Source organism: Aotus nancymaae, unplaced genomic scaffold (genome assembly GCF_030222135.1).
Source record: "Aotus nancymaae isolate 86718 unplaced genomic scaffold, 86718_ANA_hifiasm-v0.15.2.pri h1tg000011l, whole genome shotgun sequence".
Classification (NCBI taxonomy): domain Eukaryota; kingdom Metazoa; phylum Chordata; class Mammalia; order Primates; family Aotidae; genus Aotus; species Aotus nancymaae.
The window spans coordinates 13,175,160-13,201,601 of NW_026988422.1; the positions used below are offsets into that span (position 1 = coordinate 13,175,160).

The 26,442-nt window shown below is 38.3% G+C and overlaps 1 protein-coding gene across 16 annotated transcripts in view; it reads left to right on the plus strand.

Moving 5' to 3' along the window:
• PHLDB2 (pleckstrin homology like domain family B member 2) overlaps window positions 1-26,442 on the plus strand; it is a 225,587-nt gene that overhangs the window by 130,754 nt on the left and 68,391 nt on the right. For all 16 annotated transcript variants that reach the window (XM_012460947.3, XM_012460945.2, XM_064374594.1 and 13 more), the window contains one exon: window positions 7,897-9,239. In XM_012460947.3, coding sequence (XP_012316370.2) covers window positions 7,897-9,239 — 1,343 coding nt within the window. The remainder of the gene's footprint in view (window positions 1-7,896; window positions 9,240-26,442) is intronic.

The following is a 26,442-nucleotide window of genomic DNA, read 5'->3' on the forward strand; positions in this document are numbered from 1 at the left end:
CCCATCTGCTGCCATTGGTCACCACAGAGATACCCCCACAGAATTCATGTAAAGAATGGCACTGCTTCTGAAGGACTGCTCTAAGCTGATGCCTGAATTCAATTACATGTCATCAGTGCATGCTTTATTCATAACATCGTCTTATTGTAAACATCAGTGCTGAAAGAGACCAGCCTGTGGACCACCAGTGCTGGGAGAGCTTTGAACACCAGGCATCAACCACTGTCTGCCTCAAAATGTGCACTCCGAGTCAGCATCTCAGCTCTGTGGCTCTTGCGGGGCATGTGTGTAGACACAAACTTTATTATAAAGTGGAAATTTTGACCCACATCCTAATTTTTTTTTGAAACAAGTTTTCCTGAATTTGCTTCTGTAATCTAAATCCCTCTGCATTTCCCCAACAATATGAAATGATTTACAATGTTCTGTCACTTGTTCTTGCAGTCAGTTCCTCTTTGCTTAATTCCTGCAACATTGATTGGATGATCCTAAGCAGTGTCTGTATGTGACAGTGTGAAATGACAAGTAACATGTTATATAATGGGAATTCTCCATACTCACTTGGTATAAATTACCTGGATAATTGCATTTATATAGGCCAAATTTTAAGTACCTCTTCTCTAATACAACACAGCACAATACAACACAACCAACATTTAAATTTATTTCTTTGCTTTTAAAACTTTGTTCTTGGCTGGGTGCAGTTGCTTACGCCTATAATCCTAGCACTTTTGGGGAGCCAAGGCAGGTGGATTACTTGAGCCCAGGAGTTTTAAGACCAACCTGGGCAACATGGTGAAAACCTGTTTCTACAAAAAGTACAAAAAAAAAAAATTAGCCAGGTGTGGTGGCTTATGCCTGTAGTCCCAGCTACTGGGGATGCTGAAGTGGGAGGACAGCTTGAGTCTGGGAGGCAGATGTTGCAGTGAGGCAAGATTGTGTCACTGCACTCCAGCCTGGGAGACAGACCCTGTCTCAAAAACAAGAAAACCCCTTTGTTCCTTTGGTGTGTTTTCATGATCTTGAAACTGAGATCCCTACAGTTTACAGTATCCTAAATTCACTGTTGATGATTCATAGTTCGAAGGGGATCGGCTTCATTATGGTGCTATCTGATATAAATGGAGCTGGAGAATTCACTTTCTAATGAGGTGATATAGTAGGTTTCAAGTGATAAGTAACAAGATCACTGGGAGGATTAAATTGATGGATTGGAAAGTAAACACAAACGTTTCAACACAGATTAACTTCTTTCCTGTTTAGGCTTCTGGGTGTTGCCTTTTCTCTCCAATGGGCACCAGATGCATTCGCTTCTCCCAGCCCATTCTGTGGATACACATGTAATAAGACATGTAGCCATTAAGGCCTTCGGGATTGTTTTCCTTCCACAGTAACATAATGCAGAATCATATAGTTTCACTGAGACCTCTTTTTGTTTACGTAAAATATACAGGAAACCCAAAATAAACACATCAGCATAGATGAAGAAGACAGGCTGTAAACTTTGGCATCTTCTTTGCCTCCTCTCTTACACATGTTTACACAGACCTCCCTTCCCCACTTCCCTCCCTCCTCTCGTCACCTTGGCAGTGCGTCTGGTGTGCTCTCCTTCACCTCCCACTATCCTAACTCTAACTCTGCTTTCTTCCTCTAAACTCAGCTGCGGTTCTGATGTCTGCAGTCACATCCCTCCCGCTCTCATTGCCTGGGGAATTAAACCCAAACTCTTTCACTGTGTTTTTTCATCCTCCTGCCTCTACTCTCCATGCTCACACTCTAATCCTCATTCAAAGTACGTGACTGATGATGACTGGTCCACATTTCCTAGAAATGAAAAGGGCACTCTGGAAGTAGAGAAGGCAAGAGCTGTCAGTAGCCATTGTTGTCACTCATGGGGTCAGAAAAGTCAACCATCTGAATGATTCTGTACCTTTTGAGTTGAATTGATTTGTAAGGTTAAGAGATACCAAGTTGAAACAAATATACATATGCATTCAGCTGTGGCAGGTAAACTAAGTTTCAGGAAAATGAGTGGATTCCACATTTGTACTTGATGATAAATCTTTAAATGCACAACCCTTTACACTTCCTAAACAGGACCAATAAACTTGAACTGAAAAAAAAAATGGGGTATCAGGCACGAATATCCCTTTTCTCTGGAATGTCCTGCCATCCCAGTCATCTGTAACTTTCCTCTACAGTTATGCATGGCCAAGAAATGGTGCATGGCTGTTTCTCAGATGTGGTTTATTATTTGCAAATATCCTGCTTGTTTTTTCCCTAGAGTTTGTAAAGCTGATCTTTCAGCCAACTCTACTTTGGAAAATTCTGCTGTTATATTTTGTTTGGCCAACCAATCTGCTTTGGTAATCATAGTTTTTGATTTTTAGAAAAAGTATATGTTGGCGAGGGGGAAAAGTAGTGGCACTTTCTGGGGTAGTTGGGAATCTGTACTGTAGTTTAATAGTCTTTATTTTCTTTAGCCCAAATAGGTGACAGTGCTTGGTAATATTTTAGTCACGTGATTAGGTAGCATTTCCAACTACAAACAGGTTGTCATATATTGATATATTATATCATCTGAAAAATAACATCAGTATCTTATGCTGCAGATAAGATGTTTGTTGGATGTACCGGTGGTCAAAAGCCAAACCTTTGCGTATTCATTTTGACATGAGGTATTAAACTCTTCAATTCTTTACTGTTGGAGTAAATATTTAAAATGCAGTTTGGGTATAAGTGCTTAGCTTTTTATTCCACTTAGTGACATCTGCTGTGGCTTGCTTTCTGGGTGGCTGTGTCTGCATACTATGGGAATACTCCAACTTAGTTCTGTTTCCCATTTTGTATATATTACTTTCAAAGCAAAGTCTTTCTTACTAACTGGCACTAATTCTTGTCTATTCTAACATCTCAGAGATTTTTCTTTTTTGGTAGCCATTCCTAGAAGATCCTAAACACTTGAAGGATTACTGACCAAGTTAAATCACTTTTAGGGGAGGCATGCTACTTGGACCCAGGAGGGTGTATCTTACTTGGTGGTGGAGATAGAAAAAGATTTAGGTAACTATGAGGGAGAAATACTTGATTATTAAATATAGTTCATCCCAGGAGACTTACAGTCCTAGATTTTAAAAAACAGTGTTATAGAAAATGATTTTTCCTACATGGATTTTGTTTTTAATTCTATTACAGATAGGATGTTTGTTGGATGTACCAGTGGTCTGACCTAATACGGGCTTGGAAGTTTGTTTACATCCTTAAACTCACAGAATTTTAGGTGTGCAAATGGCTTTATTCTACTATTGGGTAATACCTATCAGATTCCCTTCCCTCTGGTGGGCTTCTTCATCATTCCTTTATACTATAACCTCCTCAAAACTACCATTCTCACTGGATTCACCCCACGCCATGTTCCATTTCCTGTCAACCAACTGTTTCTATTAAAGCATGCAGAGCAATTATTTGTTCACCTTTTTCCCATTACACTCTAAGCTACAAAAAGGCAGGAAACGGTATCTCTTACTGTATGTCTCCCAATGCCTAGCTCAGAGCCTGATTTACACTAGGCACTTAATGAAGATTAGCAAAGAAGCCCCAAATCTCAGTGACCGCAGACAATCTTGGGTTGACAAGGACCTTGTTCCATGTTGTCCTCATTTAGGAGTGTGGGCAAACAAAGCCTCTGCAAGCCTGGATGGAGGCTAGTTGTCTTAGCAAGGGAGTGGGAAATGCTGAATCATGCTCTGACTCATGATCCTTAAGCTTGGGACTGGAAAGTTCCTTTCTCTCATATTTCATTGATCAAAACAAGGTACCTAGCCACACCTAACCTCACGGAGATGAGGAAGACCAACCTCACTATGTTCCTGAAAGGAGAAGAACTGGAATATTAGTGAGTAACACTAATGCCTGCTGAATAAATGTCTGATGAACAGTAGGCATGGATTTAATGAATGAAGTACCTAAAACTACCCATTGAGATTTTTTATTTTTTTCCCTATACAATAAACAGAACTACTCAAATATGGAAGTAATGTAGCTACATTCTAAAAAACACGAATATTAATATTATCTAAGCTATTCAGCAAACATCTAGAGACTTTTTTAATAACAATTCTGTTGGCTTTATTCATATCAGGGAAGTGTTAACGTTTGATTTTTTTTTTAGTGTTTCAGATGCATGAAGGGTGGAACAGATAAATTCGTGATTAATGTTTTTGCCAGAATCATTTAGAAGAGTTGGAAAAAATGTTGCAGTCTTCGATATTTATATATTAAATTAGTCAGATCAAGAAGTTCTTTAAAGTAATCTTTTTTGGAAAAGTTAATATCTGGCTTGAAAATTGGCAAGCAGTAAGGAAAAATTAACTTAAAATATCTAATCGTGCAGGCACGGTGGCTCACACCTGTAATCCCAGCACTTTGGGAGGCCAAGGCAGGCAGATCACTTGAGGTCAGGAGTTAGAGACCAGCCTGGCCAACATGGTGAAACACTGCCTCTATTAAAAATACAAAAATTAGCCAGGTATGGTGGTGCACGCCTGTAATCCTACTTGGGAGGCTGAGGCAGGAGAATTGCTTGAACCCAGGAGGCGGAGGTTGCAGTGAGTTGAGATTGTGCCACTGCACTCCAGCCTGGGCAACACAGCAAGACTCGGTCTCAAAAAAAACAGTCTAATCAACTTTAAAATGAAGTGTTGCTACATATTCTAGTATTTTATGCTAAGTGAGTTTTTTTTCTGGTTGTCAAAACAGTCCAAACCTATTATATAAAATGTAGAAAATATAAACTAGTATGAGAGATGTGTTAAAAGTCACTGGTAAAACTACCATCCAATAAAACCACTACTGATTTTTTTTGGTGTAATTTCTTCCAGTCCATTGTAATTGTTATTATTGTTGTGGAAGAATAGGCATATTGGGGAGCCAAGAGAAGATTCTGTCTTGTACTAGAGAGGCTGCCATGGAAATGCTAAGAAGTGATCAAATTCAGAATATGTTTTAAGGACAGTGTTGATAGAATTTAGAGATGGATAAAATGAGGAAGGGGGTGCTAGTGATAGAGGAGGCCAGTGCTGATTCTCAGGATTTTGGCTTGATCCCCACCTGTGTGTATGGTTGTGTATGTACAACTGACTCTTGAGCAACTCGGCTGAATTGAAAATCTGCATATAACTTTTTACTCCCCCAGAACTTAACTACAGTTAACCTGCCATTGACCAGAAGCCTTACTAATAACAAAGCCAATTAACACATATTTTAATATAAAATAACACATATTTTATATGTATGATATACTATTATAATAAAGTAATTTAGAAAAAAGAGGTTATTAAGATGTTCATAAGAGAAAGTATGTTTATTAAGTGGAAGTGGATCATCTTGAAGGTCTTCATCCTCTTTGTCTTCATGTGGAGGAGGAAGAGGAGAAGCTGGATTTGATGCCTCCAGGGTAGCAGAGGGGAGGCAGAAGAGGCAGGCACAATCAGTGTAACTCTATGCTTTTTTGTAAAGTATAATTTTACAAAAAGTAAACTTTTTATTTTCTTAATTTCTATAAAAATGTTTCTTTTTTATTTTTTATTCATTTTTAAAATTTTTAAAATTTATTTATTTTACTTTAGGTGCATACTATATCTGGCATTTCTCCCTATGTTATCCCTTCCCACCCTCCCCTCCCTCCCCACCCCCCGCTGTCTCTCCCCTACCCACCCTAAAAATGTTTTTTATGGGACCAATCCTCCTTCAACCGTTTGCTATAGTTCAGTACCTGTATCATAGAAGGGTCTGTTTTGTAAAAGAAGTCAAAAGCAGTCTTGAATAATCAGAACCCTTCTGCCAGACTGTGTAATGTCAGTGTGTTTTCTGGTACTGCTTCCTCTACATCTTCTTCATCATCTGACAGTGGTTTAGAAAAACTTTTCTCTATTAAGTTGTCCCTAATGTCCTCAGGATCCATCTATTTCCTTGTTTTTTCAATTCCGAAATATTTAACTTGAGACAGTTGTTCAAGGCTTGCTGGAATTTCACTATGGCAAACCAATGAGAGGTGATGCTAGTTCAGAATAGAAGAGTCTCAGTTTCAGTCCTCTAAACTGGTAAGATATGCCTCGTACCAGCGGTGTTGCCTTTAAAACCAGAATTGATAGCAGTAGACATGCCGAGAGGAGCATTTGTCTTGGGGGCAGAAAAGGGCCCTGTCCCTCAGGAATGAAAGACTTACCGAGAGCTAGATGGCAGGACTAGATCCCAGCTGGGAGCCAAATATAATGAAAAAACTTGATTTTTTTTTTTTGAGGTACATTTAAAAGGATAAATTGTGTTTGTAACTATCTGGACAGGGCTTTGGGTTAGAGGTCAAGGAGCCCAAGGCAGAGTTTGTTGGGGAAGGCTGCGCTTTTATGGGCAGTTGGGTTAGTGGCCCATCACCAGGATTTAGGCAGCCAGACTGTTTCTTGGCCTTGTGGATAAAGAAGCAGCTCTTTACTAGGCTGCCTGAATTTGCTCAGAAAGTATATGAAGCTGAGCAACAGGGTGAAGCCCATTAATCCACAGTGAGAGGGAGTGAGGAAGGCTTTGATTAAAATGGAAAGCTTGGGTTCATCGAGTTTCTCACCTATGGGGCAATGAGAGCTAGAGGGGTGGCAGTAAGGTCAAAATGCTAGACAGAACCTCTTCCTTAAACTTGTGGCTTAGTTACAGAGACAACCACATTGTGAAACCATTACTAACCGTATGTGATACTGTTTCTATATATATCAGAGATGTCATAATTAGTGTCTGATGTGCCCAAGGGCTGGAGGACAGTTTTAGTGGTTCATGGGTTCAGTGACAATGTTTAAATTGTATTTCCCATTGCTGATAATCTAAGAAATGTCTTTTTTATCAGTTAGAATTATAAGCCTTCCCATTTGCGGTAACAGTTTGTAACTCAAAGACATTTTCATAGGCTAAAACTTTAGTTTCTTAAGTTAACATTGTTCAAACTAGGGTTCAAAACACATTTTCTTAAAAATTTTAATCATGGAAGATAGAATCCTGATCTGTCCCTGGAAGAGTAGGTGGGTCCTAATAGGTGTTTCTGCTGGAAGAGAGGATTTGCAAGGAAGAGCCGAGTGCATTTGGGGTACTAGAAAATCTGAAGGCTGTAACAGTTTCAGGTTTTTAAATATACCGTCCTGACCATGTGTCAGTAATTTGTGAAATACCTTTTTCTTTGTTATTACCTGCCTCTGATGACTAAAGGAGCTTTAACTCTTCTTGTTGAGAAGGTAACTCCCAGAGCCCTCATTTAAAGAACCATCTTCTAACCCTCATGTTATTAAACGGTGTCTAACATAAACTTTTCTTTCTCCTCCCAAATGTGAATTTTGTTTCCTTGGGACTTTATTTCTGAACAGTTAATGTTTCTAGCAGAGACATCTATAGGAAGGTCCATTGCATTATGCCTTTGAGCATTAGCTAGTCACTAGGGAAGCAGGTGTTTTGCTACGAGCCAGAACATTAAGGAGAAATTGTCTTTTTTATGTACCAGCCTAATCCTGCACCTTTACTTGGTTAGGGATTTGTTTCCCTCAAATGTCATTGCTGTCCTTTTTAAGTTGTTTTTCTTTTGTACATAGGATATCCCAGAAGGTATCTACTGGGTATCCCAACCTTCTGGAGTATCTTATGTACAAAAGAAAAATAACTTAAAAGGACAGCAATTAAAAGGTCTTTATTCTTCTTCAATTTGCTGTACAGTTTTAACAGGTTTACAAGTAAAACTGAGTTTGTGCTTGTTAGTTGCGTTAGGTCAGACTGAAAGATTATTTGTTGAGATGTAGGCCTAACAAGGAACTGTTCTTTTAAAATCTTTTTTAAGGCAAAATGTTCTCTTTTATTTCTTTACAGATTCCAGCAAGATTATGGAAGAGCGTAGCCAAAAGGAGCTAGATTTACAAAATGGGAGCTTAAAGGAAGGCTCTGTGGTGCATTCGATTGAGAACGATTTCCAAAACATGATGGAGAGCCTTAGCCCAAAGAAATACTCTTCCAGTCTGAGATTTAAGGCCAATGGAGACTATTCTGGCTCCTATTTAACCCTCTCGCAACCTGTGCCTGCAAAGAGAAGCCCTTCTCCTTTGGGAACCAGTGTCAGAAGCAGCTCCTCCTTAGCCAAAATCCAGGGAAGCAAGCAGTTATCTTATGATGGAACTGATAAAAGTATTTCCATGAAACCTCCAACTCCTTTACTCAGCACTACATCCTCCCTCAGTGGATATCCACTTGGAAGAGCAGACTTTGATCATTATAGTGGCCGGGACAGTGAAAGGGCCTTGAGGCTCTCAGAGAAGCCTCCCTATTCCAAATACAGCTCAAGGAATAAATCTCATGACAATGTCTACTTTCTCGGAGGCCTGGAAGGTCGGAAGGCATCTGGCTCGCTCCTAGCCATGTGGAATGGAAGTTCTTTGAGTGATGCTGGCCCCCCTCCTATCAGCAGATCGGGAGCTGCAAGCATGCCTTCAAGCCCAAAACAAGCCAGGAAAATGAGCATTCAGGACAGCCTGACGCTTCAATCCAAGTTAACTAGACACAAGGAGCTTGCATCTGAAAACATCAATTTGAGAACTAGGAAGTACTCCAGCAGCAGCCTGAGTCACATGGGAGCCTACAGCCGATCACTTCCCAGGTTGTACAAAGCCACAGAGAACCAGCTGACACCCCTCAGCTTGCCTCCAAGAAACTCTCTGGGCAATTCCAAACGAACAAAACTTGGGGAAAAGGATCTACCTCATAGCATAATAGACAACGACAATTACCTTAATTTTTCTTCTTTGAGCTCAGGGGCTTTTCCCTATAAAACCTCTGCTTCTGAAGGCAATCCTTATGTAAGTTCTACCCTCAGTGTCCCTGCCAGTCCTCGAGTGGCTCGGAAGATGCTTCTGGCCTCCACTTCCTCCTGCGTCTCTGATGACTTTGATCGGGCTTCATATGTGGGGACAAACTCGAGTCATTCACTTTGTGCTGGAGAATCAGACAGAGTATTTGCGGCCAGACGGAACTTCTCTTGTGGATCTGTGGAGTCTGATGAGGCTGATTTGGAAAGCCTCAGACAGGCCTTAGGAACCCCCCAGCCTGTCCTTCGGGAACGGAAAAGCAGCATTAGCTCCATTTCAGGGCGTGAGGACCTGATGGATTATCACCGGCGGCAGAGGGAGGAAAGACTCAGGGAGCAGGAGATGGAGCGATTGGTAATGTTCACCTCAACAGTGATTGACCTCACTGTTTCATTAACCAGTATCTACAGGACAGCCTTGTAGACTGACTCCAGGATATGTGGGAATATAGGATTTTCATGTTCACTAGTCATAGCTGCTATCTTTCTCTTCTCTCCTGCTATCCTTCTTCTTCCCAGATCACTATTCATAGGCATGTTTGGCTATCTTGAAAGCCTACAGGAGTTAATTTAGTTGATCCGCGGACTTCTCACAAGTATAAATTCTTGAAAAACGTAACAAAGGAGTTGAGAATTTTATGAAATTTCTGAATCTTATAAACTTCTCTTTAAGAAATGAGGAAATGCTGACTTTTATTATAGCATTAAATTTGCATGTGTGTGGTTATGAGAGAAGTAGTCCGTGAAATCATGACTCACCGAGAATTAGGTAGTAAATTTGTCTTTATAGCGAGTTGTCTAGAAAGTTGGAGTTGCCTCAGTGGTGCTGAGGTTTTCCCACACTGCTCATACACACCCTCACTGTCTTCAGCTCTGACTCTTAGCATGTACAGTGACTCCAAACTACGCATACTCACAAGATCTATTGAGTTGCCTTTTTCCATTTAAAATGAATTTTTACTTATTGTTGAAATGCTGAAAAGAAGAAGACAGGAGGAAACATCCCTCGAGAGTCTCACTAATGAATGAGAACAAACAACTGCATTTTCTCATTCTCTTTTAAGCACAAGTATTTCTCTTTTAGAATGACTACCTGTCAGAGATTACTTTGATTCATTTTCGTTTCATCATTTCCTTAATGAGAGAAGCTGCAAGGTAATAAAGCTGACAACAACACTATAGGATTATCAGAAATATTTTAGTTACTAAAATATACTAGAATATGATTTTTGACTCACATCCAAAACTAGTTAATACCCTGTAGGACAATAAAATTGTAACCCAGGCTTGTCTAACTTGGGGCCTGTGGGCCGTGTGTGGCCCATGATGGCTTTGAATGCCGCCCAATACAAACTTAAGCTTTCTTAAAACATTATGAAATTTTTTTTTTTAACCTTTGTTTTTGCTTATTAGGTATCTTAGTGTATTTTATGTGTGGCCCAAGATTGGACACCCCTGTTGTAATCTTTGGATTATAATGGACAGAAACCATTTGTATCCATCCAGAAGGAAATATGTTTGACATTTTAGAGCAGGAATCATTTGCATCGCTCATAGTTTTTGATAAGTTGATGTCTGTTCTTACAGTTTTCAAATATCCTAACTGACAATAGTGAATGAAAATAAATGTGCATACCCTTAGAGAATTTAGATGGTCCTTGGGTGGGTCAGTTATACAGTACTCAGTATGACATTTCTCTTTATTATCATAAATAATCTCTATTTGTGGACTAAAATGGGATTGTGTTTGGGCTTGCTTCATTGACAGAAATTCAGAAGACTTAATTAGCATACAAAACCATGCCAAGCAACTATTATTTATAAAGCCAGATACTTAACTTCTATCTGATAACTTATCAAGGAATCTGGGAGAGCATTTTTAATAGCTTCCATGACTCCAGACATCTATTTCCTCTTCTGTTCCAAGGAAAGACAGCCAAACTCAAGAAATTCTTCTCGGCTAGGTTTCATCTTCAACATCTCTTAAGTATTGGAGAATTTCTCTTTCCTCTAGATTTTCCAAATCTGGTATGGATCTTGGCAGTCCAGGAAGTGACCTTCTGTACTGCCTGTAAGGTTGGGCCCATTAAGTCATAAACAGTTTTCACTTCTTGAAAGAGCTTTGTGGATATTGCTCTAAATATGAAGTTATATATTTTGCTTTAATAGTGCTCTTGTCATATCTGTTGAAATGAGGCTCTTTTTTAAATTTGACACTCTAGACTTGATCTTGGTTGCATAGTCTATTTGTTTGACTACATTGCGGTAAAAGGAATGACGGATTCTTATCCAGCCTGTGCAAATGATGATATTGCCATTAAAAAGTAAAGTGGCTCAAAAAATTACCTCCTGAATTCTGAGAGATCAGTGAGAACAAGTTACCATGATAATAATATTTCATTTAGTTTGCAAAATCAGAGTTAGCTGAATGGAGGATTAGAGATAGAGTGACATGAATGCTGAAGGGTTTTCCCCCTGAAAAAATAGATCATTAAAAATAATACTAATAATATTCTAAAACATATATCCACATTTAGAAATTCAATTGTTATTATCAATTCAGTCAGTTCTATGTAATTAATTCTTATTCCTCTGCATCTTGGGCTGTTAATTTGATTTCATGAAGTCATCTATTTCTGGATTAAAAAGAGTCCTGAAAATCTGATTTAGCTGCCTAGTACTGTCTCATTTTTGTCTGTGCAATTCTTTGAAATATCAGGAGTTAAGAATACCTGGTAAAGTCTTATCCACAGTTCTAAAACTGTCTTTTCTTCGTTAACGAGATACTATATTTTGTAGGCAAGCTCACGGGGAAAGTAGAGAACACTTGGTGAATGTAAGAGTTAAGTGGCTATAGTTAGTTTATGGTTAGTTTAACAAACAATATCAGCATGAAGGAGAGTTAAAATCCTTTTAATCAGTTTTGTAAGAACATATTACAGAGAGCGAGGGCACTGACATATAATCAACGCCTTTCTGTAAACTACCCAATCCTTGAACCTTATCTATAATATTAAAAATAATATTTTACCTGTACAAAATTATCTCAAGGAAGGGTGACTTTCTCATTTGATTTGAGAAATTTTTAGGGGCACAGTGAACAAACCTAATTATTTCTAGCCTCTTGCTTTTTGTAAAATTAAGGAACAAATCTTTGTGATTGCCCAGAGGTTCTCTGGGAAAACCTAAAAGTAGTTCAGGAATAGGTATCTTAGAATTTTTATTTTTTTTCTTCATTTAGGGTCTGTCTGATTTGAAGGCAAAATCAGAGGAGATTTTGTCACTTGAGTAATACAGAATTGTGTATACCTGAGAGTAGTGAATGTTTGTGGTTTGGCTATTTAATAAAATGGCAATCAATTATTTTATGATGAGCAAGTAGCCTTAAATCATTCAAAAATGAAGAAAACTCTTTTTTGTTATTTTAAATATGCAAGAATATATTCCAGTTAGCGCAAAGCTCAGAAAGTTACTCCTGTAAGATACTAATCTCTGCTCTTTTGGGCAGATAATATAGAAGAATTACCTTTTACTGCCTTTTGCAAGCATAGGCTGATTTCTCCAAGATGAGTCTGTCATTTCAATAAAGATAACTGCATTTTAGTTTTACATCAACAGGGTACTTGTCATATATTACATTTTTTAATGCATTACATTAAACATCCTTGATGAGTAGTTGCGTCAAAATCATGCAAACTTTGCCAGATTTTTAACATGCTATTATTTCTTTATAGCCGTTTTATTTGCAAGTATTATAAACCAAGTTAAATCAAACTCCCTTTGCGCATATCTTCAATTTTCTGTTTCCATCAACTTCTGTCCTTCATTATTCTCTTCCACATTCTGGAACAACCAGACCCTAAGACAAAAATACTTAAAGGTGTTGGAAATTATGTTCACGCTAACACATCACAGAACATAATTACTGATAATATGAAAAGTTTTAATTCAGTTTAGGTGAGTACAATGTTTATATCTTTTTTAACATTATGGAAATAATATTCGCTTATGTTTTTAGCAAACTAAGATAAGACAATTTAAAAGTTCAGGTAAACTAATCACTTTATCATAAAACAAATTCAAATATTTTTTAAAAATGAAATTATGGTCGTATTATACTATACACTGATAAAACAAGGAAAAGATATATAGCTGTTTTGTTGTTGATTTTAAAATGTATTTGTTTTCTTAAAAATTATATTTACCCATGACACAGCCCCAGGAGATCCTGAGAACATGTGTCTCTAAAGCTGTTTTTATAACCAAATTATCAAATCAGGTCTTTTCTTTTTTTTAAAGAGAGCAGAGTCAGGCTGGGTGAGGTGGCTTACACTTGTAATCCCAGCACTTTGGGAGGCCAAGGTAGGAGGATCACTTGAGCCCAGGAATTTGAGACCATCCTGGGCAACATGGCAAAACTCTGTCTCTACAAAAAAAAATAAAAATTAGCCAGGTGTGGTGGTGCACGCCTGTACTACCAGCTACCTGGGAGGCTGAAGTGGGAGTATAAACTGAGCCCAGGAGATTGAGGCTACAGTAAGCCGTGATCACACAACTGAACTTCAGGCCAGGTGGCAGAGTGAGACTCTGTCATTAAAAAAAAGAGCACATTTAAAGCATTAGAATTTCACAAAATTTATTTCAAGAAAATAAATTCTTAAAATTCTGGGAATGTTAGATTTATCTATTTGTTAGTCTATAAACCAATCAGAATAGCAGGTCTTCTCTATTTATTATTATCCTCAGGAGGTAGAAAAATATTTCACCTACACAGTGTTTTACCTCTTAGGTAGAGACACAGATGAAAGGTTTATGGCATAAGTCCTGCAGCTCCAATTACTGATCAAAAGTGAACACTGGACCGCAAAATCTCAGTTTTCCAGATCTCAAAAGACTGGTTGCTTTTCCATCAGGCACAAAATATATTCCTGATCTGAGTACATAAATAGAAAAACAAACAAATTGTAAACAACAGCAAACAAATAGTCTGTCACCTCTCACCTGACTAAGGCTGGATTCCAGTTCTACCTGTCAAATCACCATGTGGTCAGATTGTGAAACCAGATTCCTAGTCATGGCTATCACCAAGGGAGGTAACTATCAGTTGTATGCAAACCAAAACCCCAGTGAAACTTGGCCAAGGATTAGAAACAAAAACTACAGAGAATAGCTAGTCAGTGCAGGTAATGTTCTGTTGCCATTTGGGATTTACCTCCAAAGCCAAGAAAAGATGTGACTGGGCATCCAGCCCATGAGATACAGTTCATGGGCAGTACAATTTAATTGACTGTGTAGAGTGAGTCACTTGCACATTTTATTAAGGACCTCCAAATCGTCAAAGCATAATTTTCAAAAAGTAAATGCAACTCTTTATGTAAATGAAGAACGAATAGATGCCAAAGATTTCTTTAACTCATTAATGAGGAAACCAGGTGGGGCAAAGCTGGTTCACCAAGCATAATATCTATGGTATTTTTAGCTCACCTGTGATTATACTCGTGTTCCACCTGGATTTCTTTTAATGTGTTCAATCTTTATTTGGAAACTCAAGGTAATTTTATTGAGTATTAAAGATTAAACTGTAATTATGTACCTCCAAGGACCTATTAATGAGGTAAACAATCCACTTTGAGTCTATATTAAATAACCTCCAGCTGCTGTGCTATTTGAGATGTTTAGTTTGTTCTGTTTTCTTAAAAATAATTTTTCTTTCTTTTTGGTTTTTGCTCTCAGCTGCCAATTCATGCTTTGGTTATTTTGCCAGCCTTTTCATTTTTCATCATCTTAGAAACCAGTTATCAAGTCTTAATTTGAAATGTTCTGAACTAAGAGTTACTAAGGACACGTGAGGGGGACCTGAGCACATGAAGTGTGTGCACTTCAGTTCATAGACCTTGTGACATCCGTTTGGACTGGTTGGTGGTCATTTTAACTTCCTCACTCTGAGCTGTGTTTCAAGTAGGGGACATTAATGAATGAGATGTTGCTAGAGGGCTGGGATGCTCATTCTTTGACAGATTAGATGTTCCAGAGCAGGGGTCCCCAACCCCCGCCGGCCAGTAGCAGTTTCTGTCCTGTTAGGAATGGGGCTGCACAGCAGAAGGTGAGCGGTGAGCCAGCAAAGGTTCGTCTGTATTTCCAGCCGCTCCCCATCACTCACATTACTGCCTGAGCTCCAACTCTTGTCAGATCAGTGGTGGCATTAGATTTTCAAAAGAGTGAACACTATAGTGAATTGCACATGTGAAGGCTGTAGGTTGCATGCTCCTTATGAGTCTAATGCCTGATGATCTGTCACTGTCTCCCATCACCCCCAGATAGGACTGTCTAGTTGCAGAAAAACAAGCTCAGGGCTCCCACTGGTTCTGCATTATGATGAGTTATATAATTATTTCATTACACATTACAGTGTAATCATAATAGAAATAAAGTGCACAATAAATGTAACGTGCTTGAATCATCCTGAAACCATCCCTCCTCCACGTCCATGGAAAAATTGTCTTCCATGAAACCAATCCCTGTTGCCAAAAACTTTGGGGAGTGCTGTTCTAGAGGTTAGGAAAATCATTATAAAGTAGGATATTCTTGTAATTGTCCTATTTGACACCTGCCTTCCTCTAAGTAGTCCAGAGGTAGTGATGGCCATCTAGAGCTTTTGATGGTCCAAGGCAGTGAAAGTCATTTTAAGAAGAAGAGGGGAAAATAAATGAAAGCAAACCCTGCTACTTTTAAGAGTATTCATTTGGTTACATTGCCAAAAGCATCTGTGTTCTTTTGTGGAGAACCAGCGGATTCCCACGAATTGCATTGTAGCCATCCAGTATTTTCTTTCTGGCTGGTGATGGTCATCTGTAGTGCCTTGGTAAATAGCATTGTCGCCATTTAGAACGATGCAGGGCTACACTGATACTTACTTCTCAAACATGTTGTAATGTGATGCCAGGTCTCATGAAGCATCATGGAGTAAGGTTTTCTGATTTTTTTACATACATATGATTTTTTTACATTACATATGGATTCCTTGAAAATAAGATTGGCTTTCTTTTAAGGTACATGTTAATATTTCTGTGGTACTTATGTGAATAGGTGAAATGTCTGGGTCGGCAATTCTCTCCCATTGCAGGTGTTTTGTCCTTACAACTCCTTTGAAAGCACTTTATAACTAAATAATTTTAATTTGTAAGAGGCTGGGACCATGCCTATCTTGCTCACCGCTATAGATGCACCTCCTAGCCAGATGTCTAGAGTATAGGAAGCATTCTTTACATGTTTTGGAAAAGAGTACTTGAGTATTTTTTATATCCATTCATGACATTCATTCTGGGTTTCCTTCATCTGTGACTGTAGGTTGCATCCCTGGTTCCCAGATGATATACATTTAGTTCTAGGTAACATTGAAGCTCTCTACAAAAAAAATGAAGATATCTCAGTATAAATGCTTTTTTTTTAACTTCCAGAAAGGGGAAAGTATTTACCAACTTTCAATTAAAAACAAAAACATGGAAGAGTTATTTTTCTTTACTTTGAAAAATTTCTAGCATTCTTTATAAGAATTGGTCCTCTCCAAGGTCATACAAAAACCAAGGTTATAGATCCAAGAGTCTTGCTTGTGTACTTTTGAGCAGATCCTAGATCTAATGTTTCTAAAATTAAATAAAAAAGTAATTGAGCATATTTGTTTTAGGACTTTTGATATTTTATAAAATAAATGTATGTATTCTGTAATCTCTGAAAGGTGGTCAGATGCAGACCCTATTTTAAAGACCAGAAAGTAAACAGGTTGGTATTATGTAATGTTGTAATTAGGAAAAATTATTTAGGAACCCAATACTAGTGAGCATCGTCAGGTCAAAGTGACTCCTTGTAGATTTTTGCTTCTCTGTTTGCTTCTTGATGTCTCTGTTTCCTGATGATTCCTGATCCCCCAAAATAAGTTGGGCGTTCAGACCTTTTTGGCTGTGTTGAGCCATATTATAAGTTTGATAATATTTTTTGTTTGGATAGCAGAATGAACAATGTTAAGAGAATGCTTATTGTTGCTTAGTCATAGTATTAATCTTTTTTTTTTAACATCGTCTTTGAAATGTGAAGGCAAACTTAAGTATTTGAAAATGATTTTGTCCTCCAGTTTGACTTGAATCTCCTTTCTGATGTGGCCCTTCCGTTTACTACATCCTGAGTATAATTTTAATTTATTTTAAAAAGTGGCCGCCCTAGTTGGAAGAAGGCAGTTAAACTGCAAATAGGGTAAGAGGTTTATTTACTAGCCCAGTAAACTTAGTGACTCAAGACTTCTGAAAGGATCTTGAGAAACAATGGCTCTCGTCCTATATTCTGCTAGAATGGCCATTTGGTAGGTACACAGGCTTAATCTTCAGCTTCAGCCTAAGGCTTAAACTGAATTGTTGCTGGGGAGCCTTTCCTTAATTTCTCTCATGTTTAAAATAGCCATCAATTCTCTACCCTTTTTTTTTTAACTTTCCTAACTTGTTTGGAGGGTTTATGGGATTTAGCTCAGAAATAAGATGTGAGCCACAAATGTGAACCGTGAATGCCATTTAAAATTTTTTTACGTTAAGCCAAAAAAAAAAAAAAAAAAAACACCCAGGTGAAATTAGGTATAATATATTTGACAGCATAGGATTAGATTAACAATGCTACCTACTCCCTAAATAAGTAATCCATTCTTTAAGTAAACAGCATTATTTCTAAATAAAGTAAGTACATTTTTAGTCACTGGGTCATATAAAGAATAATGTTATCTGTCATCAGATCACCTTGAGTCATTAGAGAATAAAGCAAAGACTTTCTACAAATTGCTAGGGTGTATGTGTGTGTGCAAGTGTGTGTGTGCCTACATGTGTGTATATGATGATTAAATATTGAAATAATTAATCATTATTAATCATTAGCAAATTTGGGCTGCCAGTTATACTCCATTAAATGAGAGTTAAAAAAAAAACAGTTATCATATCTTCTTTCTTTCTTCTTCACTTGGAGAAACAGATGGGCAGAAAAGGAGTGGGAAGGGAAAATTAGCATTTGGCAAAAATCTAATGACTTCACATTGGGGAAACAGAGCTAAAATCTTCATGAAATTCTGTATTGCTGTAGTCTATTCTTGAGAGCAAACCCTCTGTTCTTATAGTGGCAATACAAACTATTGCCTCTTGATGGTGCCATCCATTAAAAAATTATTCTTAGAATTTGAGAGATGTATGTTCTGACTCTTCACATAGTTCAACTTTCTCAGACTAAATGCTGAAATACAGAAAGCAACTTGGACTAAAAAGAGGCCCTATATGCCACTATGTCAGTTACAGAAGAAGTCTCATTCTTTTTTAAAATGACAAATATATGAACACTTGTTTGTAAACAAGAAATAAAGCTCATAAATAAAATTTGTAGAAAAATACAAACTAAACAAAAACCGAAAATATATTAAGACCAAAAAATATATACGAGTGGAGGCCGGGTATGGTGGCTCACACCTGTAATCCTGGCACTTTGGGAGGCTGAGGCGGGTGGATCACCTGAGGTCAGGAGTTTGAGACCAGCCTGGCCAACATAGTGAAACCTTGTCTTTACTAAAAAATTACAAAATTAGCCTGGCGTGGTGGCGCATGCCTGTAATCCCAGCTACTTCAGACGCTGAGCAGGAGAATCGCTTGAATCCGGTAGGTGAAGTATGCAGTGAGCTGAGATCAAGCCATTGCCCTCCAACCTGAGCAAAAGAGTGAATCTCTGTCAAAAAAAAAAAAAAATATATATATATATGTATATATGTATGTGTGTGTATATGTATATATGTGTATATATATGTATCTATATATTTATGAGTGGAGATACATGAAGTGAAGGAGGACTATTCTTTCTTTTTGAGCAGAGTCTTGCCACCGTGCCCAGCTAATTTTTGTAATTTTAGTAGACACAGGGTTTTGCCATGTTGGCCAGACTGTTCTTGAACTCTGGCCTCAAGTGATGTGTTTGCTTTGGCCTCTGAAAGTATTGAGATTACAGCATGAGCCAACATGCTTGGCCTAGTATATCTAAATTTAAAAGCTGACTATTTATAGAGCTGCAGTTTTTAAAAATTTGTCATCAGCTAATAGGTTTAATGATTGTGCTGGTGAATTCTTTTTTTTTTTTTTTTCCTGAGACGGAGTCCCTCTCTGTTGCTCAGGCTGGAGTGCAGTGGCGCGATCTTGGTTCAATGCAACCTCCGCCTCCTGGGTTCAGGTGATTCTCCTGCCTCAGCTTCCTGAGTAGCTGGGATTACAGGCGCACGCCACGATGCCCATCTAATTTTTGTATTTTTAGTAGAGATGGGGTTTCGCCATGTTGACCAGGCTGGTCTGAACCTCCTAACCTCGTGATCTGTCTGCCTTGACCTCCCAAAGTGCTAGGATTACAGGTGTAAGTCACTGTGCCTGGTCTGTGCTGGCTAATTCTTATAATGTGAATTTTTCTTCCCCAGCTTGAGAAAAGATTATGGGAATATTTGCTATAAAGAATATTTTTTTTAGAAGGCCAGCTGATTCTTTATTGCTTTGGGAGCAGGGGGCTCAGGGGCTCTTGGTGGGGCGGGTCTGCTTCCTCTTCACCATCACAGGCTTCTGGCTGCGTGTAGAGAATATTTTTAAAGTTGGAGATTGATTTAAAAAAAAATCCGAAACAAGTATTACAAGAGTAACACATCCAGCACTTTCTCTTTCGTTTCAGCCATCTCAATGTGCCAGTTAAGAAGGTGTGTGTTAGAAGTCACATAAATAATCTCTTTGTGTTGAATAATTGGAGATCTACGTGCAGTCATAGGACATATTTCAGAGGGATCCTGTGTATCCTTTACTCAGTTTCTTCCAATGGTAACATGTTGCCAAACTGCAGGACCAAATCAGAGCTACGATATTGACGTTGATACAGTGAAGATACAGAACTCTTCTAACACCACAAGGGTCTCTCATGTCGGCCTTTTATAGCCACACCAGCTTCCCTTCTCCTTAACCCCTGATAACTACTGATTTCTTCTCCATTTCTATAATTTTGTCGTTTCAAAATATAATCATATAGCATGTAACCTGTGGGTTTGGCTTTTTCCACTCAGCAGAGTTCTGTGGAGATTGGAAGGTTGTTGCAGTCACTGCTCCATCAGGTCTGAGACTCAGGATACATGAGGCAAAGGGAAATCCAGAGACACACACTTCTTTGTGTTTCCTTGGGTCCCCAGTCAGCCTTCTTTCCACCTTTCAGAATCTTCTTCTGTTTTTCCTCCATATAATATATAGAGTTTTTCCTCCATATAATATACAGAGTTTTTCCTCCATATAATATATAGAGTTTTTCCTCCATATAATATACAGGGTTTTTCCTCCATATAATATACTGTTTTCCTCCATATAATATACAGGGTTCTGAGTTATACTTGGTGGGAGAAATAGGGGAAAGTATGTCTAATTCTTTCCCTGAAGCTGAAGTCAGTGAGATTAGTTTTCTAAAGTTGAAAATAGCCAGAAACTTTGCTCTGGTGCAGTCTAATGACTGCAGGTTGAAAAATTTTGGTTTGGAGAAATTGACGTTTCTTATTCAAAATTGCTAAGACCATGTCCCAGCTCTGGGAATGTAATTTGGATTTTGAGAACAGACAGAATTTTAAGAAAATGCTGAGCAGAATTAAAAGGAACAAATTTCTCAAATGGTGATTATTCTTTCATTCTGATTATAGAATAACAAAGCTCAAGCTTTGAAAGGTCATCTTTTCCATCAGATCATGAAGACCAAGGCCTAAATCATCTTAGGCAGAGATTACAATTTACAAGTTGTCTTTGGAGAAAGGAAAATATTCAGGCATACTTCTGAGATATTGTGGGTTTGGTTCCAGACCACCGCAATAAGGCAAACATCATAATAAAACAAGTGACGCAAAGTTTTTGGTTTCCCAGTGCATATTAAAGTTATGTTTACACTATACTGTAAGCTATTAAGTGCAACAGCATTATGTATAAAAATGTACCTACTGTAATTTAAAAATACTTCATGGCTTAAAAAAATGCTAACAATTATCTGAGCCTTCAATGAGTTGTAATCTTTTTGCTGATAGAGGGTTTTACCTTGATGTTGATGGCTGCTGACTGAACAAGCTGTTGGTTATTGAAGGTTGGGGTGGCTGTGGCAATTTCTTTCTTTCTTTTTTCTTTTCTTTTTTTTGTGAGTCTTGCTGGAGTACAGTGGCACAATCTTGGGTCACTGCTGCACCTCTGCCTCCCGGCTTCAAGCGATTCTCCTGCCTAAGCCTCCTGAGTAGCTGGGATTACAGGTCCATGTCACCACACCCAGCTAATTTTTTATATTTTTGGTAGAGACAGGGTTTCACCATGTTGGCCAGGCTGGTTTCGAACTCCTGACCTCAAGTGATCTGCCCACCTGGGCCTCCCAAAGTGCTGGGATGATAGGTGTGAGCCACCGCGTCCAGCCAGCAATTTCTTAAAATAACAATGAAGTTTGCCACATCAATTCAACTCTTCCTTTCACAAAAGATATCTCTACAGCATGCAATGCTGTTTCATTGCGTTTTACCCACAGTAGAACTTTTTTCACAATTGGAGTCAGTCCTCTCAAACCCTGCCACTGCTTTATGAATTAAGTTGATGTAATATTCTAAATGCTTTGTTGTCATTTCAAAAATGTTAACAGCACCTTTGCCAGGAGTAGATTCCGTCTCAAGAAAGCACTTTCTTTGCTTATCCATAAGAGGCAATTCCTCATCAGTTCAAGTTTTATCATGAAAGTTCAGCAATTCATTCACATCTTCAGGTTCTACTTTTAATTATAGTTTTCTTGCTGTTTCTATCACATCTGCAGTTACTTCTTCCACTGAAGTCTTAAACCCCTCGAAGTCATCCATAAGGACTGGAATCAACTTCTTCCAAACTCTTGTTCATGTTGATAAAAATATCAGTACCTCCTCCTCTGAACCAAAATGTTCTTAATGGCATCTGAAATAGTGAATTCTTTCCAGATGGTTTTTTGATTGACTTTGTCCAGATCTATCAGAGGAATCCTTACCTATGACATCTATAGCGTTACAGAGTGTATGTTTAAGATAAAGACGTGAAAGCCAAAATTACCCCATGGGATGTAGAATGGATATTGTGTTATTAGGCATGAAAACAACATTTATTTCCTTGTACATCTTTATTAGGGCTCTTGGATGACTAGTGTGTTGTCAGGGAGCAGTAATACTTATTTATATATTTTTAAATTTATTTTAGGTTCTGGGATACATGTGTATGATACACAGGATTATTACATAAAGATAAGCCACGGTGGTTTGCTGCACCTATCAACCCATCACCTAGGTATTAAGCCTGGCATGCATTAGCTATTTTTCCTGATGTTCTCCCCCACTTCTCCCGAGTAGTAACATTTTTAAAGGATTTTTTTTTTTTCCTGAGCAGTAGATCTCAACAGTGGGCTTAAAATATTCAGTAACCATGGTATAAACAGATGTGATGTCCTCTAGGCTTTGTTGTTCTACTTACAGAGCACAGGCAAAGTAGACTTAGCATAATTCGTAAAAGCATTGGTATTTTTGAAATGGTCAATGAGCACTGGTTTTAACTTGAAGTTGGCAGCTGCATTAGCCCCTAAAAACAGAGTTAACCTATCCTTTGAAGCTTTGAAGCCAGGTGTTGCCTTCTCTCTAGCTTTGAAAGTCCCAGATGGCATCTTCTTCCAATATAAGGCTGTTTTGTCTACATTGTTTGTTTGTTGTTTGTTTATTGATTGATTAATTGTGGGTCAGGCTGGTCTTGGGCTCCTGGCCTCAAGTGATCCTCCTGCCTCAGACTCCCAAGGTGCTGGGAATACAGGAGTGAGCTACTGGTCCAGCTGAAAACTTGTTTCATGTAGCCACCTTCATCAATTATCTTAGATCCTCTGAATTGATTTGCTGTACCTTCTACATCAGCATACTCTGTTTCACCTTGCACTTTTATGTTATGGAGACAATGTCTTTCTTTAACCTCATGAGCCAACCTCTGCTTGTTACAAACTTTTCTTCTGCAGCTTCTTCACTTCATTTAGCCTTCACAGAATTGAAGAGAGTTAGGGCCTTGCTCTGGATTATGTCGTGGCTTAAGGAAATGTTTGATCTATTTCAACCACTAAAACTTTCTTGACATCAGTGATAAGGTTGTTTCACTTATCATTTGTGTGTTCACTGAAAAGTCACCTTTAATTTCCTTCAAGAACTTCTCCTTTGCGTTTACAACTTGGCTAATTGGTGTAAGAGACATCTTTTGGCCTCTCTCATTTTTGGCATGCCTTTCTCTCAAATCTTAATCATTTCTAGCTTTTGCTTTAAAATGTGAGATGTGTAACTCTTTCAGTTGAACACTAAGAGGCTATCATAAGGTTATTAATTGGCCTAATTTCAATATTGTGTCTTAGGGAATAGGAGGCCTGAAGAGAAGGAGAGACACAGGGAAATGGCTGTTGGTGGAGCAGTGAGAACACGTACAACATTTATTAGTGAATTGCCGTCTTATATGGGCATGGTTTGTGGTGTCCAAAAAGTTTACAATAGTAGCAACAAAGATCACTGATCAGATCACCATAACAGATATGGTAATAATGAAAAAGTTTGAAATGTCGTAAGAATTGCCAGAATGTCGAATGAGTGTGGTGGCTCTCGCCTGTAATCCCAGCAGTTTGGGAGCCTGAGGCGAGAGGATCACCTCAGGTCAAGAGTTCGAGACCAGCCTGGCCAACGTGGTGAAACCTCGTCTCTACTAAAACTACAAAAATTAGCTGGGCATGGTGGCGTGTGCCCTGTAATACCAGCTACCCAGGAGGCAGAGGCAGGAGAATAGCTTGAACCCAGGAGGCAGAGGCTGCAGTGAGCTGAGATCATGCCACTACACTCCAGCCTGGGCAACAGAGCAAGAATCCATCACAAAAAAAAAAAAACAAAAACAAGAATTACCAGAATGTGACACAGAGACATGAAGTGAGCACATACTGTTAGAAAAATGTGCTAATAGACTTGCTTGCTACAGCGTTTCCACAAATCAATTTGTAAAATATGCACTATCTGCAGAGTGCAATAAAGCAAAATGCAGAAAAATGAGATATGCCTGTAGTTACTTTCTTAACATTATTCTCAAATTTAGAAAGAGGACATACCATCATTTGTTTTGCATTTTTTTTCTTTTTTATAGAGATGGGTTCTCACTATGTTGACAAGGCTGACTTCAAGCAATCCTGCCTCAGCCTCCCAATGTGTTGGGATCACAGGCATGAGCCACTGTGCCCAGCACTCTTGTGCATTTCTCTATAAAACTTTGTGGCATGCTTTTAACATTTTAACACATAACATTTTTATGTGATGTGTCTCAAAAATAGTTTTATTACAGTACTTTCAGTTGATATGTTACAGACTACCCTCCTTTTTTTACATGTAGACTTTCCTAGTTTTTTACCCCACTGGCTTCTTTATACATTAAAAAAAATCCTATTTTTTAAAGGATAGGATATGTTTTCAAACATGAGGATTTAAAGGTCTTTATACCTCTCATACACTTATTTTGATTGAACAACAGTTTAATGGATTGTGTTTTATAGACTGTAGTCTTTCAGAAGAAGCAAACAAGATCTTCTGGAACTCAATCAAGCTAAACTGAAAATGTAAACAGATGACAGTAAGATTAGATTTTGTTGTGTTTTCTTTAATGGTGTGGAGCAATAGCATAATTGCCTTAACAGAATGGGCTCAGGCACTGTTCAGACTTCCTTCTGGAATACTGTCTATGTAAGAAAAAACATCTGGCATGTTTTCATAGATGCTGTATGGAAATTATGATAATACTGATCACGTGAATTTCTTTTCCTTACAGCCAGTTTTTTTCAGTCAGTAGGGAGAAATACATTTTTTTTCTCCTTTGAATGTTTTAGAGTCATTCATAATGGGCATTTTCTTTCAAATGATATATTTTTGTCTTTTAAGAAGAGTTAACCTTCAACCTTAATATTTTTTAAAGGTAAAACATTACATAACCCACACATCTGCTGGTTGATTTTAAGTAGAAAAATGGTGCAAAAAATCATCGGGAAAGGACTAAAATATAGAGGACTTAGCTAAATTGTAATTGTGGTCAGAGATGTATTTGTATCTGCCTAACAAAATGTAGAGGTGGAAAAAACAAGTCAAGAAAACATCGTTGGACAAAAAGTTAACAGGATTAATTAAATGAAGTTATATTACTTCAGAACATGTTTCATGTAAATGAAAATCAAAATAGGTTGGCTATGGTAGCTCATGTCTGTAAATGCCAGCACTGTGGGAGGCCAAGGTGGGAGGATCACTTGAGCCCAGGAGATTGAGGCTACAGTGAGCCACAATCACATCATTGCACCCTAGCCTGGGTGACACTGTAAGACCCTGTCTCAAAAAAGAAGAAGAAAAAAATTACTTTAGCATATATTAATAATTAAATAGATACTTCTATTTTTAAAGTACAAATAAAATAGGTACATAGCCAGAAATAGCAATAGAGGCAAGTGGGTTTGAGGGAAATGTTGACACAGGTGAGTAAGAGTAAATATTTATTCAATTTTTTTCTTTTTTCTTTTTTTTTTTTTTAAGGCAGGGTCTCCCTCTGTCACCAAGGCTGGAGTGCAGTGGTGTGGTCACAGTTCAGTGCAACCTTCGCCTCTCCAGCTCAAGTGGTCTTCCTGCCTCGGCCTCCTGAGTAGCTGGGACTACAGGCATGAGCCACCATGCCCAGCTAATTTTTTTCATTTTCTGTAGAAGTAGCATTTCACCATGTTGCCCAGGCTAGCCTCTAACTCCTGGCCTCCCAAAATGCTGGGATTATAGGTGTGAGCCACCAGGCCTGGCCATTTATTCAATTTTTATTTTTTTAATTTTTAATTGGAAAGCTGCCAAACCACATTAGGTTTAGAAAGGCTTCTGAGTAATCATAATTTTTATTTGTATTTATTTTTTTGTGATAGTGATTTTTAAAAATGCATGTGACAAATTAGTTTATACAATTAAAAGAACTAAATTTCTTTTTCTAAGTATGAGTAAGGCAGGATATGAGAAGTTCCTCAGGTGTTTGAATGATGTGTGCCCTCAGTAAGGTAGGGACACTCATGTCTTTGAAGTTTAAGGTGGGGCCAGGGGCAATGTAACTAGAAGCCTGGGTTTTATGTCAAGGGTGAAGTACTTGTACTGAATAGAATAAGACAATGGATTTTTTTGGAGGGTAGTTCTTTCTAAAAGCTACTCCACTGGACTTAATGTGCTGGAGGGAATATATGTTGCTCTGTAGTGGTGAGTGTGGGAGGACCAAATGACAGGATGCCTTTCTCCCCAGGTTACGATGGGAACTGGGCAGTTCTCTGCTGCCAGGGGCAGAGGCAGGTGGATCACTGGGCAGGGAGTTGGTAGCCTTGAGGAAATTCTCTCTCCTTCTAGATAGCCAAAGAAACCCCATAGATTTTTCAGGGAGACATTTGGCTGCATAACAACGTACTTTGCCTGCATTTCCTTTCCC